This window comes from Engystomops pustulosus, chromosome 6, assembly GCF_040894005.1.
Source record: "Engystomops pustulosus chromosome 6, aEngPut4.maternal, whole genome shotgun sequence".
NCBI lineage: Eukaryota > Metazoa > Chordata > Amphibia > Anura > Leptodactylidae > Engystomops > Engystomops pustulosus.
Genome location: NC_092416.1, coordinates 101,693,306 through 101,714,849, shown reverse-complemented (window position 1 = coordinate 101,714,849; position 21,544 = coordinate 101,693,306). Strand labels below are relative to the sequence as shown.

General features: G+C 46.5%; 1 protein-coding gene across 2 annotated transcripts in view; it reads right to left on the bottom strand.

Annotated features, from left to right (window-relative positions):
• The window catches only part of LOC140064054 (sulfotransferase 2B1-like), a 158,810-nt gene that overhangs the window by 87,247 nt on the left and 50,019 nt on the right, over positions 1–21,544 (bottom strand). Inside the window, exon 2 of one of the 2 annotated variants that reach the window (XM_072110496.1) lies at positions 8,414–8,554. In XM_072110496.1, coding sequence (XP_071966597.1) covers positions 8,414–8,549 — 136 coding nt within the window. In that variant the 5' untranslated portion in view covers positions 8,550–8,554. Of the gene's footprint in view, positions 1–5,322; positions 5,351–8,413; positions 8,555–21,544 lie in introns of those variants that run through there. The other variant, XM_072110497.1, reaches the window with a different exon arrangement.

Sequence of the window (21,544 nt, the reverse complement as noted above, 5' to 3'; positions counted from 1 at the left end):
AACTTTGAGGCAGATGGGCTACAGCAGCAGAAGACCACACCGGGTGCCACTCCTTTCAGCTAAGAACAGGAAACTGAGACTACAATTTGCACAAGCTCATCGAAATTGGACAGTAGAAAATTGGAAAAACGTTGCTTGGTCTGATGAGTCTCGATTTCTGCTGCGACATTCGGATGGTAGGGTCAGAATTTGGCGTCAACAACATGAAAGCATGGATCCATCTTGCCTTGTATCAACGGTTCAGGCTGGTGGTGGTGGTGTCATGGTGTGGGGAATATTTTCTTGGCACTCTTTGATCCCCTTGGTACCAATTGAGCATCATTGCAATGCCACAGCCTACCTGAGTATTGTTGGTGACCATGTCCATCCCTTTATGACCACAATGTACCCAACATCTGATGGCTACTTTCAGCAGGATAATGCGCCATGTCATAAAGCTGGAATCATCTCAGACTGGTTTCTTGAACATGACAATGAGTTCACTGTACTCAAATAGCCTCCACAGTCACCAGATCTCAATCCAATAGAGCATCTTTGGGATGTGGTGGAACGGGAGATTCGCATCATGGATGTGCAGCCGACAAATCTGCGGCAACTGTGTGATGCCATCATGTCAATATGGACCAAAATCTCTGAGGAATGCTTCCAGCACCTTGTTGTATCTATGCCACGAAGAATTGAGGCAGTTCTGAAGGCAAAAGGGGGTCTAACCCGTTACTAGCATGGTGTACCTAATAAAGTGGCCGGTGAGTGTATATTCCCATTCTTTCCTTTCCCCCTGTGTCTTAAAATGTCCCATTAAAATAGTAATCTGCAAGTCTTCCATAGTGTGGTCCTCTCTGGAGAATGTGCAGCCACTGGGAGATGTTTCCTTTTATTTTTAATATCAGATTTGTGTGAGTTCATACGTTGATGGAGTCTCCTGTTTCCCCAACTTAAAGGCCTGTGGTTTGACACTGTTGACAAATAAAAGGTAGACCACATTAGCGGATCTGCAGGAAAAGGTTCCCTTGATCTGATGTTCCTGCTGTGATTGAGGTACAGGTACCTGGTCACCTGTGCGAATGTGCTGCTACGTTTTACAACTGCTTTGCAGGAAGAGTGAGGTACCATTTTCTGATGGAAGTCTTTGGGCACTCCGGACAACCAGTTGTTTCAGGTTTGGTGGTTACCGGAAGGACAGGAGAGGAGGGACTATATTTCTTTTAATAATATTTCTTTTAGTCTTGTATCTTTATGCAGAATCTGTTGGAGTTCCTTGGCAATGTGACGTAGGATCTCCAGTTGTGGGCTGTAAGTGACTACTAGGGGTACTCTGGCCTCTTGTTGGGTCTCTTTATATGTGAGTAAATCATCTCTGTTGATGGCTTCTGTTTTACTTATTTGGTTATCAGTCACTTCTGGTCTTTAGCCCAACTGGAGAAATTCAGACCTGAGCTCCAGGAGAAGTTTTTCCAAGTCTTTCTTGTCTGCGCGGACTCCCATAGTAACGTGGTGGTTCGCGAAATTCACCCTACTAACCTAAATATCCTATTTCCTTGTGCATACGCAGACTCTCAGAATAATGACATGCTAACCCACGCATGCGCCGAATACCGCAGACATAGACACGGTATTGCGATAAGAGATCTGGCCCAATCAGGTTATAGTCCCTCATGAAATGGGTCAATTCCTGAACACTATGAATTACCCAGGATGCTTTTTTAGCACATCCATTGGATAACTTACAGGCCAATAGAAGGTTGCTAGGTAACTAGAATAGTAGCCTTGGGCTATTGGTGCTCATAATAGTTGGTCCCACCCAAAAGTCAAATATACTTATTCTAGCTCCTCCCACAAATCAGTAGTTTGACGCTTGTGCTCTGGCAAAACATGTCGGGGGGGCTCGTGTTTGACTTTTAAATGACATGGTAGAGGCTGTTTAGTAGTAGGGTCACTGCAGAGACCCAGTATTGTGTTTACAAGTTGAGTAGACAGCAGCCAAGACATGCAAATTTTAAGACAATAGTGTATGGTAGATAATTGGTTATAGTGTATTTTAATTTTAGAATAAAAGTAAAATTTTAAGCCTGACCAATAAGGCTCTATTCTGTCTCAGGACAGTTTTGTTGCTACGTAGCCTTGGCAGTCCTAAAAGGGCTATTTCTGGTGTCTAAAATCATACAAAAGTTTACCACCACATATGGGGTATTGTTACATTGAAATTGGGTATTAAACTTTTTGGAGTGTTTTGATATTTGATCCACTGTGTACATTTTTTGAAAAACACATTCATGTAGCCAAAAAAATGTAAATTTCAAAATTGCTTCCGATTTTGTTTTATCCCCTGTAAAACAATTAAAGGGTTAACAAACTTCATGAAAGTTGTTTAACATACGCTAAGGGGTGTAGTTTCTATAATGGGGTATTTTGTGGGGTTTTACTTTTATTTAGGCCTCTTAAAGTGACTTGAAATCAGAGCAAGTCCCGCAAAATCATGATTTTGTGTTTTTTAGGAAAATGTGAGAAATCGCCCCATAACATCTTACTAGAATAAGAAATTGCATAAAAAAACATGGAGACATAAAGCAGACATTCGGTTAATGTGAGTTATCAAGTTTTTTTTGCTGTTATGACTATGTATGGAAAGAGCAGGACATTTTCAATTTAAAAAATCTAGACTTTTTCCAAATTTTCACCAAACATCATTTTTTTTCATAAATAAATGCAACACATACCAACAAAATTTTTCAACCAACGTGAAGTACTAAGCGTCACGAGAAAACAATTTCAAAATCACTTTGATATGTTAATGTGTTCTGAAGTTATAACCACTTATAGGGCAAACTGGGAAAAATGGTCCTATGGTCAGGAAGGTGAAAAGTGGCTTTGGCGTTAAGGGGTTAATATATTGTATTCTGCACTCCTTGGGAAGTGTGCACCAAATTTATTTTGGGAGTGTAGGGCATAGTGCAGCCACCACACAAAACTGGCACAGACACTTTGTAAATACATGTGCAAGCAGTTTGCACGTTCTTTTCAGTGCAAAGTCAGACAGAAAACTGACACAAACACTTTAATAAATGTGGGCCAATGATTTGGACCCACATCATATAAAAGATAGAGCCCATTGCACCCACAGTGCAAGTTTAAAATGTGATTGTAGCTGTACACACCACACACATGTTGCTACTAAGAAAATGTACCGTATATTCCGGCGTATAACACGACTTTTGAAGACAGAAAAATCTTCTGTCTTCTCTTGGGTCGTCTTATACGCCGGTTATCCCGACCGCCCGCTGTGTATTCACAGCGGCGGTCGGGTCGCGCTGCATGGAGAGGGCTCATGGGCTGAGCCCTCTCCATAGCCGGTAAGTCTTTGCTGCATATTGCTAGCACCGATCGCGGGTGTTTTCACAGCGTGGGCTGCCGGCAAAGCTGCCGGCAGCCTCAAAAAGATAGCGGCGCATGGGCGCCGCCATCTTACCTGGGATCACCGCTCCCTGTGACGTCATCGGGGGTGGCGATCTGACTCCATGGTAGCCTCGGGTCTTCCGAAGACCCGAGGCTATTTCGTTTTAACCCCTTCATTACAATGTGCTGATAGCCCATTGTAATGGATGAGGAGGAAAATCCCCATATACTGCCATACTGTAGTATGGCAGTATATGGTAGGGTCGATGAGACAACCTAGGGTTAAAGTACCCTAGGGAGTCTGAAAAATAGTATAAATAAAAATAAAAGTTAAAAAAAAAATTATAATAAAAAAAACTAAAATTTCAAATCATCCCCCTTTCCCTAGAACTGACATAAATATAAATAAACAGTAAAAATCATAAACACATCAGGTATCGACGCGTCCAAAAATGCACGATCTATCAAAATATGATAACGGTTTTTCAATGCGTTTAACCCCGTAACGGAAAATAGCGCCCAAAGTCAAAAATGGCACTTTTTTGCCATTTTGAAAAATATAAAAAAATCTATAAAATGTGATCAAAAGGTCGTATCATTGAAAATATTATCAAATTTCGCAAAAAATGACACAAACAATGCCAGAAGTTGGCAAAATCAAAAAAATCATTTTTGTACAGGAGGTTTTCATTTTTGTAAATGTATGAAAACATAAAACCTATACAAATTTTGTATCCCCTTAATCATACCGACCCAAAGAATAAAGTAGACATGTCATTTGGGGCGCTCAGTGAAAGACGTAATATCCAAGTCCACAAGAAAATGGCGCAAATGCGTTTTTTCACCATTTTCATTGCATTTGGAATTTTTGGCATGGAATATTTAATAAAATAAAAATTTAAGGTACAGTATGGTAACATTTACAGTAAAATGGACGATGCTAATGTTGCTGTTGTATGCCTTATGTTTATGAGCAACAGTTTTCCTGCTATATACCTGCATGTCATAAGAATTTAAATTAAAAAAAGGACCATGTTAAATTCAAATCTGTTTTTTTTTTATTTTTACCAGTGTTTTGTATGCGTTGGAAAAGGGGTAGTCTTATACGGCGAATATATCTTAAACTCTATGTTTCAAACAGGAAAGTAGGGGGGTCGTCTTATACACCAGGTCGCTTATACGCCGGAATATACGGTATTTTAAAATACAATGCAAACTCATTGTGTGAATGCAGCCTGAAACTGTTTTGGTCAATCATTGGAGAGATTCCCTCTGGGTCCAGCACTGCTCTCTTCTAGTAACGTGCTGGGTCAGAGATGTTAGCTAGACGGTACCAACAAGCTGTGTAAGCACTAAGAGTGCCTTCGGTAGCATCAAACCTAAATAGGGCTCTACACACAGCCAGTGTTTCTCTCATTCCTGAGCTAGGGGGTAATAAGGCAGTTCAGCCAAGTTACTGAGTGTCTCAGCTGAAGAGAAGCTGGAGGATACGGCAGAGCTGGAAGAACAAGAATGTGCATAGATAGTCAATGGACGGTGGAACTTCATAGGCATGAAGAGGAACAATGTAAGGATATTTGTACTTTAATCATGCTGTCAGAGAAAGAGTTTGCTCCTCCGGAGGCCTAATAGGGGTTATAGCTAAGGCTTCTAAGCTGTCATTAGATTATAAGACATACTTCACCTCCACCTGAGCTACAGAGATGGTTCCAGGGCGAGAGCCAATGATACAACAATATGAGATCTAAAAGTCTAGAGGGGAGGATCTGCAAGGCAAAGGTAACCGAGAAGCAGTTCTGTGAAATCTTTCGCTTTCATCACTGTTCCAGACTTGTTACTCTATGTTCACAGGACCGGCTGGAAAGTAATTTCCTAGCTCCTTGCTGGTTGGGTCTTTCACTGCTCTTTGCCTGCACAAATTGTTCTTACCTTCTCCTGGCATTTTGTTGTTCTATTAGGTTCAAGGTAGCTGCATAAAATCTGTATAGATTGACACAAACTCCAACATCCATAAAATGTGTATGTCCTTCACATCAGTAGCCACATCATGCCTCAATACAGAGACTTGTAACCTTGCATTTTGGACTCAGTTCGGTTTTGCTGTACACATACGGATTCAAATACTGACCACATTCCTTGTGAAATTGACCTTAGCCTCATGGGAATCAAAACAGTCAATTCTATGCCCCTGTTTTTGTTTCAGAACAGAAATCAACTCTGAATAAAGGTCACTTATAAAAAAAAAAAAAGATTAGATAACTTTTAACAAGTAACATTGTGAAGCAGTTAACCTTTCTACTATTTGATAAAAGTACACATAAAAAACAATGTTGCAATGGAAGAGATAACAGAAATGTGTTGCTTATTAGTGTTCTTAAATGTGTAAACCTAAGGCCAGCAGCACACGTGGCATTTTGAACCCATTTTTAGACCTTTTTTAAGCAGTCTGTTAAAAAACCCATGCATTTTTGAAAAACGCCTGTATTTTTTGAAAACGTGTCCGTTTTTGACTGGTTTTACCAATTAACTTAATTAAAACGGGTCAAAAACTGATGCGTTTTCAAAAAACGCCTGTGTTTCTTAACGGACTGCCAAAAAAAAGGCCCAAAAACGGGTTTAAAGCACCTCGTGTGCAGCCCGCCTTAGTCCTTATACCAAAGAGGTGTAATAAGTTCAGCAAATCTGAAAGTTTTGCATCTTGGAGTCTGAGGTGACCAAATAGATAGCTAGTCGCAGGAGCATAACAATTGCAGTCGAAGAGGATGCAACCGCCACCGGGCCCGATGGGGGGAGAGCCTCGCAACGGAACATTGCCGTGCTGCCACCTGTCCTGATGGCCGGCCGCCCAAGGCCACGCTCTGCTTCCCCAGCCCGCCCAATGGCGCGCTCCGCTTCCCCCGTCCGCCCAATGCCACGCTTCACTCCCCCCGCCCGATGCCACGCTCCACTCCTCCAGCCCGATGCTCCGGACCGTCTGCCTGATCCACCGCTCCACCTGCAAAATGCGACAGCTGAAAGACTGCCCAACCGGGCCAGCCGCCCTCTCGCCACCACAGATGTATATGCAGAATGTCTGTATATACTGTATGTGTGTATATGCTGTATGTATGTGTGTACATAAATGTGTGAGTATACATGTGTGTAAGTGTATACAAGTATAGAAATGTGTGTATATGAAATTGTATAAATGTGGGGGATTGTGTAAACATGTGTACAAATATGTATGTATATTTTTTTAAGGCCACATTCACTTGGCCGTAGAAGGACTTATATACGGCCGCTGCATATAAATCCTATATACGTCCCCCATTGGCCGGCAATGGGTGCACAGCGGGGTACGGAGCGGTATGGTGCATCACACTTGCGTCACTGCACCGTTTTCTACCCGGGGGAAACATAGGACATGTTGCCGTGCACCATATATCTCTATGATAGCACCGCTTACCCCCTCCTCCTCTCCTGTGCAGGCACACGTTCGTGTGAATTAGCCCGCCCTAAGGGAAGGGGGGGTCCCATGCAGAAGTTTGCCATGGGTCCCAGCCTCTCTTAGTTACGTCACTGGCTAGTTGTGTGTTTCAATGTCTGATGCAGACACCACAGATTCACTACCCATAATGTCACTACTGCCATTCAATAACGTTATTACATGTACTAAGCAATAATTAGTTTGCATATCTTTTATGTAATTTTTTTGTATCAGTTGTGTTATTAATTGTGAGCTATAACTAAGTGTGCAGACTACACAGATAAGCTTCAATAAAAAGTTTGTCATGTGTTTGCTTAATCACTCCTGGTTTCACAGTTAATAATGCAAAAAATTATGAGAGGCAAAAAAATAAATGAGATTTATTGGAGTTTGCCCATGAAAGAAAGTTCTCAAATTATAACTCCCTAGTGATGCTTGCACAATAAAGATAATTTTAACCCCCTTACTTTGCAATTTTGACCAGTTTTATTGCTGTTTGAGCTCCTATCACTGTTTAAGCTCCTATCACTCCCTAGGCTGGTCAGTGCAAAATTCTATTGGGTGGGGACTCTTTAAGCAGACACATTATGATCCCTCTAGTGCAGTGATGGCAAACCTTTTAGACATGAGTGCCCAAACTACAAACAAAACCTGCGTATTTTTTACTACCTGCTCTTTCACAGGTTTAAATTGTATAGGCACCTGAGGACACCAATACAGTAGAAAGAAGGAAAAGAAGTTTAGATTATCATTGTAGCTTCCTTCTGGGGTCCTGGGCTGCCTGGGACTGCAAAAGGCCTTGAGTCCTGTCTGGTGAACTCTACCCTGGGGTGATGTCAAGGGCGCCTATAAAGAGGGCTCTGAGTGCCACCTCTGACACCCGTGCCATAGGTTCGCCCCCACTGCTCTAGTGCTTTGCCCTGCTGTATGCTGTTAATGTGCTTAGATTATCAGGGTACAGGGTTTATCTACACTTTTATTTAACTTCTGAGCATTCTACTAGAATCTGACACATAGAAAAAAAGAGATGAGAGATGATGAGATCCATGAGATGGATATAACACACAATGGCACTCTACTAACTCACCTATAACACACACACACAGTAAGCTCTACATGCCTCCTTCCTCCTTATCAAATCTTTAGCGTGTAGAGTAAGCCTGTGCATGCTTCTTGCTGGAATGAAGTGTATGTGAGTGTCTATCTGAGAGCTCATCTTGTAATGGATGGGGTGGGGCAGAGATCACACTGCATCCAGTAGACAGAAGAAGCAGTTCTTGAAAAAAATCTGTCCTGCCCAACCATAAAAATCTGAAATTGTATACACCAGGACTGATAAAGAGACAGGTTGGACTTATATCTGTGAAATACTGTACTTTTGTCAATAACATGGAATTAGAGAAGGTGTTATTTTGTAATCGTGTGTATATTTAAGAATTATGTCCTCGTGGAAATACCCCTTCAACAAAAGAAAATGGAGAAAAGTGTTCAAGCTGTTCAAGAGAAAAAAATTAAGTAGAGGTTTTATACAATTTTTTTTTCTAAATATAGTACCTGATTTGGGGTAGGTTACATTGAAAATGTCATCATCCAATACTTCAAATGTATTTTCTGCATAGGAGAGAGAATCTTCTGAGTGTACTGCTTTGGCAAACCTGACTCCTTTGTACTCAAAATGGTCAAAAGACATTTTATCTGAAATGAGAACAAATTCCATTTCATCAGACACAAGTATAAAAAATGTTTTGAATTCTTATACCACATTCTAATGAAGCACATTAAAAAGTATGTTTTGTTTTATTATCGGACTATAAGATTTTACTCTATTATACTAATAGGACCCTCAGGTAGAGAATGTAATTTCCGTTCTAGAATTTACTCTTTCATGTGAAATCTGTTTTTGGTGTCATATTAGAGATAGGAATACAATCTTTCCAATCATATATGCTGGTGCTATTTTCTAGAGAACCAATTAAAGAAAAGATACAGACAGTTAAAGAAAAGGACTATGGGCCACATTTATCAAAAGCACTGTGCAGTTTGCCTGTTAAGTGTGCAGGGCAGGGCCGGATTATAGGCGGGGCTCCCAGGGCTCGAGCCCCGGTCCCCCATCATCTTGCTCCCACAGAGGCCCCCACCAGCCTACAATGAATGACTGACACTGTCAGTCAGACATTTGTTTGCTTAAAGCCCGGGGTGCGCTGTTGGTGATAGGGGATAGTGGGGCAGGGCCGCCGCACAACGTTCTGAGGGAGTTGGGACGGGCTTGCAGTGAGTTCCCTGGGTGCATTGCTCCACGTCAGAGACAGTCATGATCCTCCGGGGTCTGAAGTGTATAGCATGTGATCCCGTGATGTCACAGGAGGGGGCAGAGCCCCGCAGGAAAAGGAGGAAGTAAAGAAGCTGCCATGTGTAATTCATGTGTATGTAGATGCATTATTGGGGGGGTTGGTGGCTGTATACAGATGTATTACTTCGGGGGGTTTTGGCTGTATGCAGATGTATTACTGGGAGTGGTTGGTGGCTGTATGCAGATGCATTACTGCGGGGGTTGGTGGCTGTATACAGATTTATTACTGGGGGGGGTTGGAGGCTGTATGCAGATGTATTACTGGGGGGGTTGGAAGCTGTATACAGATGTTTCACTGGGGGGTTTGGCGGCTCTATACAAATGTTTTACTGTGGGGGTTGGCGGCTGTATACAAATGTATTACTGGGGGGGTTGGTGGCTGTATACAAATGTATTACTGGGGGAGTTGGCGGCTGTATACAGATGTATTACTGGAGGGGTTTTAGCTGTATGCAGATGTAATACTGGGGGGTTGGAATCTGTATACAGATGTATCACTGGGGGGGGGTTGGCGGCTCTATACAAATGTATTACTGGGGGGGTTGGCGGCTGTATACAGATGTATTACTGGGGGGGTTGGCGGCTGTATACAGATGTATTACTGGAGGGGTTTTGGTGGCTGTATACAGATGTATTACTGGGGGTTTTGGTCGCTGTATGCAGATGTATTACCGGGGGGGTTGGCGGCTGTATGTAGATGTATTACTGGGGGGTAAGGCGGCTGCATGCAGATGTATTACTGGGGGGGTGGCGGTTGTATGCAGATTTATTACTGGGGGGTTGGCCACTGTATGAAGATGTAGTACTGGGTTTGTGGCGGATGTATGTAGATGTAGTACTGGGGGGTTGGCGGCTGTATGTAGATGTAACACTGGGGCAGCTGTATGCAGGTGTGGTACTGGGGGGTTGGCGGCTGTATGTAGATTTAGCACTGGGGGGTTGGCGGCTGTATTTAGATGTAGTACTGGGGGGTTGGCGGCTGTATGCATATGTATTACTGGGAGAGAGGTGGCTGTTTGCAGACATGTGGGTGGTTGGCAGCTGTATGTAATGTTATACTGGGGCAGATGTATGCATATGTAGTACTGGGGGGTTAGGCGGATATATGCAGATGTATTACTGGGGGGGTTGGCGGCTGTATAAAGATTTATTACTCGGAGTTGGTGGCTGTATGCAGATGTAGTACTGGGGTTGAGGCGGATGTAAATAGATGTAGCACTGGGGTGTTGGCGGCTGTATGTAGATGTAACACTGGGGCATCTGTATGCAGATGTAGTACTGGGGCGTTGGCAGCTGTATGTAGATGTAGCACTTGGCGGTTGGCGGCTGTATGTAGATGTAACACTGGGGCAGCTGTATGCAGATGTAGTACTGGGGCGTTGGCAGCTGTATGTAGATGTAGCACTGGGGGGTTGGCGGCTGTATGTCGATGTAGCACTGGGGGGTTGACGCTGTATGCATATGTATTACTGGGGGAAAGATGGCTGTATGCAGAGGTGTTAATGGGTGGTTGGCAGCTGAATGTAGATGTTACACTGGGGCGGCTGTATGCAGATGTAGTACTGGGGGGTTGGCAGCTGTATGTAGATGTAGTAATGGGCGGCTGGCGGCTGTATGTAGATGTAGTACTGGGAGGTTGGTGGCTGTATATATATGTAATTATGGGGGATATTCGATAGTGAGCAGGAGGATGTATATGTATGCCACATTTAGTTGGGGCCTCCACCAGACTTTGCGCCCAGGGGCCCCCACCAACCTTAATCCGGCCATGGTTCAGGATGTGCCTGATTCATGACTTGTGGTGCATGTTCTTCAAGGATCTGGAGCCCCTGCACTGCTTCAGCAGAAAACACAATTTTTTTAGGTGCACTTTGCTCATGCTGCAGAATTGTTGTGCAGACACTAGAGATGGGCGAATTTGTTAAAATTCGCTTCGTCCCGATTCGCCGAATTTTTCGAAAAAATTTGATTCGACCCAAATCGAATCTAAACGAATCACATTAAAAAACAGGCAGTTCCTGGCTGCAGAGAGCCTGTAGGGTGTTGTAGAACATTGTGCCATGCTTAAATATGCATAGGGAGTGTAGTTTGGTCTTCAAACAATGCTTTTTTTTAGTATGAGATGCACATGACAGCCGCGGCTCTTAGAATTGCTTCACTCTTCACTTCCATGTTCACTTACATAGGTCAACTTCCCCAAATAAGCGAAGCGGGAATGCAGCCTGACAAGGTAACGTCTGTGCCAGCTCGAAAGGACTGAGCTGAGGGCCAAGATCCCACTATAACATCAAAGAAAGCACTCTTTTTACACTGAGTGGCACAATGATATAGTTTGAAGGTGGCATCAGAAGCAGCAGGAGCCCGCAGAGTGGCACAATGATATAGTGTGAAGGTGGCATCAGAAGCAGCAGGAGCCCGCAGAGTGGCACAATGAAATAGTGTGAAGGTGGCAGCAGGAGCCCGCAGAGTGGCACAACTATATAGTGTGAAGGTGGCATCAGAAGCAGCAGGAGCCCGCAGAGTGGCACAATGATATAGTGTGTTGGTGGCATCAGAAGCAGCAAAAGTAGCAGAGTGGCACAATGATATAGTGGGAAGGTGGCATCAGAAGCAGCAGGAGCCCGCAGAGTGACACAATGATATAGTGTGAAGGTGGCATCAGCAGCAGCAGGAGCCCGCAGAGTGGCACAATGAAATAGTGTGAAGGTGGCAGCAGGAGCCTACAGAGTGGCACAACTATATAGTGTGAAGGTGGCATCAGAAGCAGCAGGAGCCCGCAGAGTGGCACAATGATATAGTGTGTTGGTGGCATCAGAAGCAGCAGGAGCCCGCAGAGTGGCACAATGATATATATTGTGAAGGCGGCATCAGAAGCAGCAAGAGTGGCAGAGTGGCACAATGATATAGTGTGTTGGTGGCATCAGAAGCAGCAGCAGCAGGAGCCCGCAGAGTGGCACAATGATAAAGTGTGAAGGTGACATCTGTAGCAGCAGGAGCCTGCAGAGTGGCACAATGATATAGTGTGAAGGTGGCATCAGAAGCAGCAGGAGCCCACAGAGTGGCACAATGATATACTGTGAAGGTGGCATCAGAAGTAGCAGGAGCCTGCAAAGTGGCACAACAATATAGTGTGAAGGTGGCATCAGAAGCAGCATGAGCCTGCTGAGTGGCACAATGATATAGTGCATTGGTGGCATCAGTAGCAGCAGCAGCAGGAGCCCGAAGAGTGGCACAATGATATAGTGTGAAGGTGGCATCAGTAGCAGCAGCAGGAGGAGCCCACAGAGTGGCATAATGATATAGTGTGAAGGTGGCATCAGAAGCAGCAGGAGCCTGCAGAGGGGCACAATGATATAGTGTGAAAGTAGCATCGGAAGCAGCAGGAGCCTGCAGAGTGGCACAATGATATAGTGTGAAAGTGGCATCAGAAGCAGCAGGAGCTCGCAGAGTGGCACAATGATATAGTGCGTTGGTGGCATCAGAAGCAGCAGCAGGAGCCCGTAGAGTGGCACAATGATATAGTGTGAAGGTGGTATCAGTAGCAGCAGCGGCAGGAGGAGCACACAGATTGGCACAATGATATAGTGTGTTGCTGGCATCAGAGCCAGCAGAGTGGCACAGTGATATAGTGTGTTGGTGACATCAAAAGCAGCAGCAGCAGCAGGAGCCCGCAGAGTGGCACAATGATACAGTGTGTTGGTGGCATCAGTAGCAGCAGCAGCAAGAGGAACCCAAAGAGTGGCACAATTATATAGTGTGTTGTTGGCATCAGAAGCAGCAGGAGCCCGCAGAGTGGCACAATGATATAGTGTGAAGGTGGCATCAGAAGAAGCAAGAGCAGCGGAGTGGCACAATGATATAGTGTGTTGGTGGCATCAGAAGCAGCAGAAGCAGGAGCCCGCAGAGTGGCACAATCATATAGTGTGAAGGTGGCATAAGAAGCAGCAGCAGGTGCCCCCAGAGTGGCACAATGATATAGTGTGAAGGTGGCATCAGAAGCAACAAGCGCCTGCAGAGTGGCACCATGATATAGTGTGGAGGTGGCGGACAATTCCAATCCCTGGTAAAGATCGTAGGAGGCAGATTGTGCAACTAGCAGCAGATGTGTGGCATCAGGCGGGTGGCAGCATCAGAATAGTAGCTGAGGCAGGTAGTTAGAACCCCGACTCATTTCTCAACGTTTGGAGGAGGCGTCATGGCTGATCTAATCTGATGCATTAGGCATTGGTGAGTTGAAATCCTGGCCAATCCAAGCCTGATTCATCTTGACAAAGGTCAGTCTCTCCACATTACGGGTGGACAAGGGGGTTCTCCTGGGGGTTACGATAGCTCCCACCACACTGAACACCCGCTCTGATGCCACACTACTGGTCGGGCAGGACAGCTTCTCTACTGCAAACTCCGCAAGTTGCGACCACGCATCAAGTTTGACAGCCCAGTAGTCTATGGGATCCTCTACCTCAGGTGGTAAAGTGCTGTCCAAGTAGGCCACCACCTGCTGGTGCAGGGTCTGCTTCATGTCCTGCTGCTGCTGCTGGTGGCGGCTACCCTTCTCACTAGGCGGGTGAAGGAAATTGCTCATTAAGGAATCCAGACTTAAGCGACTATTGATGGAACTGCTACTGCTCCTACCCCCCCAGCTCCCCACAGCAGCCGTGGTAGTAGTACGTGAGCAATGACTGCCAGGAATCCCCCAGTCAGACCTGACAGAGGACGGACAATGGCGCACATAGGCAAGCGGCCAACTGTGTGCTCAGTGTTTTTCTATAGTATGCCAGTTGTTCCTTCCACTCAGCAGCAAGAAAAAAGTCACCCATTTTGGACCAGTAGCGAGGGTACAAGAGGGTGGAGAGCCAAAAGTCATCCCTATGCCGGATGTTGACTATTCGGCTGTCACTAGTTAGGCAAAGCAGCATGCTGCTGGCCATCTGCGCAAGTGACTCTGAGGGACTCCCGGTCTCCATATCCACAGTATACTGCCACAGTGCTTCTGGGTCATCTGCCTCATCTTCTACCTCCTCTGGATGCTCCTGCTCCTTCTCTCCTGTCACCTGAGTAGAAAAACCACAAATTGCACCAGACTCTGCTTGTGCTCCAATGTCCTCCTCCTCCTCCAGTTCAGCCCCCACCGGACTCATGTGGCCATGAGATGTAGTCTCCACTTCTCCAGTGCCCTGACCAGACAAATTTTGCAGCATGAGTTCCAGGACATGAAGCAGTGGAATGATGTTATTCATCGCGCAGTCCTGGCGACTGACAAATAATGTGGCCTCTTCAAAAGGCCTGTGCAAACGGCAGGTGTCATGCATGAGCTGCCAGTGGCTGACATCAAAGCTACACAGGGGAGTACTACGGTCCGCTTGCATCATCAAAAAATCATTAATGGCTTTTCTCTGTTCATACAGACGGTCTAACATATGGAGGTTGGAATTCCAACGGGTGGAAACATCGCATATCAGACTATGTTGGGGTAGGCCGTTCTGGTGCTGCAACTCGAGGAGGGTGTGCTTGGCTTTGTAAGAATGGCCGAAGTGCGTGCACAGTGTCCTGGCCATTTTAGAATGTTGCAGATGGGTTTAAGACTTTAGGAACTTGTTGACTACCAGATTGAACACGTACACCATGCAGGGAGCATGGACCATCCCTCCTCTGTTTAGCACGGACACCATTTTCCTCCCGTTGTCTGTCACCATGGTTCCGATTTTTAGTTGTTGCGAAGAAAGCCACACATTGATTTAATCTTGCATGACGCAGAGCAGTTCCTCCCCTGTGTGACTTCGTTCGTCCAGGCAAACCAGGTGTAGAACTGCGTGACACCGCTGTACCCTGCACATGTGGTATGAGGTGAGGTGGTGGTGGAGAAGGAGGAGGTGGACACCGGTGCAATAGCAGCAGTTTGACAACGTGGAGGAGAAAGTGCCGTCTCTTGTGGAAGTTGTTGGTGTGGCTGGGCGGGAAGCACATTCACCCAGTGGGCCGTAAAGGACATATACTGGCCCTGACCATAATTACAGCTCCACACGTCCGCGCTGCCGTGCACCTTGGAAGAAACTGATAAGCTCAAGGACTGGCCCACCTTCTGTTGTACATATTGGTGAAGGGCTGGCACAGCCTTTTTGAAAAAAAATGCGGCTTGGAACTCTCCACCTCGGTTCGGCACAAGCTATTAGTTCTCTGAAGGGTGCAGAGTCCACAACTTGGAAAGGGAGAGACTGCAGTACCAACAACTTCGACAAGAGCACGGTCAGCTTCTGCACCTTAGGATGGCTGGATGCATAGAGTTGTTTTTTAGTAATCGCCTCGCTCAACGACTGCTGGCGCCATGCGTAGCAAGGAGCAGGAGCATCTGGACCGGATCTGCGCCTGCAGGATGGACCGGATCTGACACCCGTTTCTCCCAGGCCATTGGATGGTGATGCTGCATGAGTTGGTGCAGGGCCGTGGTGCCAAGGTTAGCTCCCGGGCCACGCTTCACTTTCTGCCCGCAGATACTACATATACCCACGCTCGGCTCCTCTGGTGTCTTTACAAAAAACTGCCACTGAGCGACTACTACCGCCGCTGCTCGCTGAGCCCCTGTGTCACTGCTTATTTGGGCCTGCGAATCGGGATTTGTACCCCGCGGACGTTTGACTCCCGTCCTCGTACTGCTGCCAACCTGCCGACTCACAGCCACAGTAGCGACTTGCTGCCTGCTCGGCAAGCTGACACTCTCTTTGTCCGACGATGATGAATCCCCTGCTACACCCGGTCCCAAGTGCGATTGGCTACATCATCGTCAATTTGCGTTTCCCGGTCACTGCTACTCTACTCACCGATGTCAGTATGCACAGCCTGCCTACTGCAGGAAGCAGCAGAAGTCTGCCCCACCTCTTCACTGCAAAGCAGCTGCTGACTGTCCTCAAACACTTCGTCCTCGCTGAATAGTGGCGCGGAGCCCAGACCACCTAGTAGCTCTCTGCCTGTGGGAAAGGACCAGGACAGAGGCTGGTTGAGGATAGGTGAGGGCCGCTGACCTGCTCCTGGGCTATGCCAACTAATTGTTGTACCAGAGGAGCCTACGGACTCTTGGCTGGGGTTGTCAGATGTTATATTTGAGGAATTGGATGACCTAGTCAACCATTCAACAATCTTTGACTGCCACTAGATGACAACGGCAGTTCTGGCCTCACAGAGTCAGCCCTGCTGCGACATCCCCTTACTGTGCTGCCACCTCTGCCTGCTCCACCTGCCACCTTTCTGTCTGACATAGTGGTTTATAAACTACGTGAATTTGACACGTAAATCTGGCTGTAAACTAGACCCCCCAAAAGGTATTGCAATGTGCGTTATACAGATACCCCACAACTGACAGTGTAATTTGAGTGAAAATCACCGTATAAACTACGTGGATTTCACACGTAAATCTGGCTGTAAACTAGATCCCCTAAAAGCTATTTCAATGTGCCTTATACAGATACCCCACAACTGACAGTGTAAGATCAGCGAAAAATCACTGTATAAACTACGTGGATTTGACACATGAATCTGGCTGTAAACTAGAACCCCCAAAAGGTATTGCAATGTGCGTTATACAGATACCCCACAAATGACAGCTCACTACTGCAGATGCATGAATGTCAAACAGATTTCTTCCTATTCGATTTTGTCACTAAATAGAACTGCTATTTGGGGTACAAATCCCCCTTAAAGAACAACCAGGGATTTGTCCACCAATCGCTACTGCAGATGCATGAAAGTCAAACAGATTTCTTCCTATTTGATTTTGTCACTAAATAGAACTGCTATTTGGGGTATACAGATCCCCCTTAGAGAACAGCGAGGGATTACAGCAAGAATCGCACAGCACAATAGCAGCAGCTGGACGCTACAACATGTGAAGTGCTGAGATGGCTGGGTTTTATAGGGCTGTGTGACATCACATAAGCCTGCCGGTCGCTGATTGGCTTACAGGTCTGCAGATGTCATCGGGGGTGTTCCTTTCTCCTTCCCAGAGCTCTCTGCCCCATGTAACACGTTGTTCTCGTGCCCATTTAGCAGAAACATGAGGGGAAAAAAAACAACTTTGTTCCCGCGAATCAGCATAAACTTTGGCTTTGAGGCGAATCAAATTTTTCCTGAAATTCTAACCGAAGTTAGAATCATTAGAATCGATTCGCTCATCTCTAGCAGACACAACTGTGGCACACATCACATATAATTACATTAATAATACAACTAAGCACTAATACCCGTAAACACCCTTTTGGTGCACATTTTTCTGTCTTGTCGAACACAGTGCAGCTGCAACACAAATCTGGTGCAAATACTTTATAAATACATTTGCTAACAGTTTGCACATTCCATTGCAAACTCAGACATAAAACTGCAAGTCTGTGTCTCTATCTGCATTTATCTCCGGTTCTACGTATCACAAGCCTTGTTATCTTTAATATGATGCATGCTTCTACATAGTAAAGAACTGAAGGTAGGGGTGTCTGGACTGTTGTCCCCCCTCCCTGCACTTTCTAGAATGACTTATTTCATGCAAAACATGACTTCTCTGCTCATTTTCACAAGAATTTTGAGGATATTCTTCTATACAGTAGGTGAACGGTTGCTAGTAGGTTAAAGGGGTAAAATCTCTATTAATGGCCCTTTAAAGGCATTGCACTTACTTATCATGGAATGGGAACCCCAGCAATCCAGAGAACGCAGATTATCCGATTTTACCCTATTAAACTTATAGCACCTCTAATAAACTAATAAAACCTCTTTGAGTTTTGGACACACATTTAGTGTTATTGATGCAGTTTTATAAGAAAATAACAGGAGTAGATTGAAAAAAAGAAAAAAAGAAGTGTTGACCACCCCATTCAACTCTTGGTGAAGCAAGCAATTTGTTTTGCTATTTTTTTCTAAATACCTGTTTTTTTGTTTTTCCTTTTACAGAGTAAGAGGGCTTGTTTTCTGTGGGACCAATTGTACTTCCTATTAGAACTATTCACTATTCTGTGCAGTTGACTTGGAAGGACTATTTTTAAATTGATAGGTGGATCCAAAAAATATGGAGTGTAATTTCCTCAATGGATACCAGATAAAAAATAGGGACTTCTTCTGGCGCAGCCCAAGGAATCACAGCTATACGTAAAGCTCAATCGTGACTCAATTTAATTTAATAATCAGGATAAAATACATACAGATATCAGTATAACTAAAATAACCAAATAACTAAAATGCTGTGTGCCACATTTATAAAGCCTTTTAGACACTTTTAAGTATACTATTAAACAAGAACTGAACATTAAACTCAAATATCACATGGTCATAAGTATTCAGACCCTTTACTGTGAGACCCATATTTAACTCACATATTGCCCATTTCCTTCTGATCCTCCTTGAAATGATTATACACCTAGCTGTGTTTAATTAAACTGTTTGGACTTCATTAGGAAAGGCACACACGGGTCTATATATGACCTCAAAGGTCACAGTGCATGTCAGAGCACATGAGAACCATGAAGTCTTGGAACTGCCCAAGGAGCTCAGAGAAAAAATTGTGGAAAGGCACACATCTAGTTAAGGTTACAAATTAATTTTTGCACAGTGACCTTCATAATCCTAAAAGGACACCCGTCATCAGGTGTCATTTCTGTCACCACTACCTGTTGAGCAGCCCACATGGGTTCCATTTCAGCCTTTATTTAGTCAATTCATACATTAATCATTCTAAAATCATCTTTTCTTTATTATATAAATGAGGCTGGGCACATACAGAGAGAAAGTGATGTAACTGCTTTTACCCTTTCCCTCTCCTCCCCCTGCTCATGTCTGTGTGTAATGTAAAGCATCGCTAGTGTCTGTGCTCAGCGTCAGACTGGCCCACCAGAGTACCGGAGAATCCTTCGGTGGGCCCTGACGCCTGCCGGCTCCGATGCCGTCGAGGCCCCGATGCTCCCATGCCGGCGCGGCCCCGGACCTCCAAAGCCAGCGCGGCCCCGGACCTCCAAAGCCAGCGCGGCCCCGGATCTCCAAAGCCAGCGCGGCCCCGGATCTCCAAAGCCAGCGCGGCCCTGGCGCTCCAAAGCCAGCGCGGTCCCGGATCTCCAAAGCCAGCGCCGCCCCAGCGCTCTCATGTCTGCGCGTCCGCGTGGTCCGGCTCCCGATGCCTGCTTCCTGCGGTGACGTCACCGCGACACCGCATCCTCGCCGGCACCTGAGATTTCCCGTGGCTGCTGCACACGGTACGGCCCTCTGTGTGTGTGTCTGTCTGTACTGGGGTGGGGGGTGAGGCCCTATCTCTATCCTGGGGTGGGGGGTGAGGCCCTATTTCTATCCTGGGGTGGGGAATGAGGCCCTATTTCTATCCTGGGGTGGGGAATGAGGCCCTATTTCTATCCTGGGGTGGGGGATGAGGCCCTATTTCTATCCTGAGGTGGGGGATGAGGCCCTATTTCTATCCTGAGTTGGGGGATGAGGCCCTATTTCTATCCTGGGGTGGGGGATGAGGCCCTATTTCTATCCTAGGTTGGGGGATGAGGCCCTATTTCTATCCTGGGGTGGGGGGTGAGGCCCTATTTCTATCCTGGGGTGGGGGATGAGGCCCTATTTCTATCCTGGGGTGGGGGGTGAGGCCCTATTTCTATCCTGGGGTGTGGGGTGAGGCCCTATTTCTATCCTGGGGTGTGGGGTGAGGCCCTATTTCTATCCTGGGATAGGGGATGAGGCCCTATTTCTATCCTGGGGTGGGGGATGAGGCCCTATTTCTATCCTGGGGTGGGGGGTGAGGCCCTATTTCTATCCTGGGGTGGGGGATGAGGCCCTATTTCTATCCTGGGGTGGGGGGTGAGGCCCTATTTCTATCCTGGGGTGGGGGGTGAGGCCCTATTTCTATCCTGGGGTGGGGGGTGAGGCCCTATTTCTATCCTGAGGTGGGGGGTGAGGCCCTATTTCTATCCTGGGGTAGGGGATGAGGCCCTATTTCTATCCTGGGGTGGGGGATGAGGCCCTATTTCTATCCTGGGGTGGGGGGTGAGGCCCTATTTCTATCCTGGGGTGGGGGGTGAGGCCCTATTTCTATCCTGGGGTAGGGGATGAAGCCCTATTTCTATCCTGAGGTGGGGGGTGAGGCCCTATTTCTATTCTGAGGTGGGGGGTGAGGCCCTATTTCTATCCTGGGGTGGGGGGTGAGGCCCTATTTCTATCCTGGGGTAGGAGATGAGGCCCTATTTCTATCCTAGGGTGGGGGATGAGGCCCTATTTCTATCCTGGGGTGGGGGGTGAGGCCCTATTTCTATCCTGGGGTGGGGGGTGAGGCCCTATTTCTATCCTGGGATGGGGGATGTGGCCCTATTTCTATCCCGGAGGGGGGGGGGAGGCCCTGTCTCTTTACAGCCACAGTACACAGCCGTACATGGAGCTACAGCCACAGTACACAGCCGTACATGGAGCTACAGCCGCAGTACACAGCCATACATGGAGCTACAGCCGCAGTACACAGCCATACATGGAGCTACAGCCGCAGTACACAGCCATACATGGTGCTACAGCTGCAGTACACAGTCATACATGGAGCTACAGCCACAGTACACAGCCATACATGGATCTACAGCCGCAGTACACAGCCATACATGGATCTACAGCCGCAGTACACAGCCATACATGGAGCTACAGCCACAGTACAAAGCCATACATGGATCTACAGCGGCAGTACCCAGTCATACATGGAGCTACAGCCGCAGTACACAGCCATACATGGAGCTACAGCCACAGTACACAGCCATACATGGAGCTACATCCGCAGTACACAGTCATACATGGAGCTACAGCCACAGTACACAGTTATACATGGAGCTACTGCCGCAGTACACAGCCATACATGGAGCTACAGCCACAGTACACAGCCATACATGGAGGTACAGCCGCAGTACACAGCCATACATGGAGCTACAGCCGCAGTACACAGCCATACATGGAGGTACAGCCGTACACAGCCATACATGGAGCTACAGCCGCAGTGCACAGCCATACATGGAGCTACAGCCGCAGTACACAGCCATACATGGAGCTACAGCCGCAGTACACAGCCATACATGGTGCTACAGCTGCAGTACACAGCCATACATGGAGCTACAGCCACAGTACACAGCCATACATGGAGCTACAGGAGCAGTACACAGCCATACATGGAGCTACAGCCGCAGTGCACAGCCATACATGGAGCTACAGCCGCAGTACACAGCCATACATGGTGCTACAGCCGCAGTACACAGTCATACATGGAGCTACAGCCACAGTACACAGTTATACATGGAGCTACTGCCACAGTACACAGCCATACATGGAGCTACAGCCAC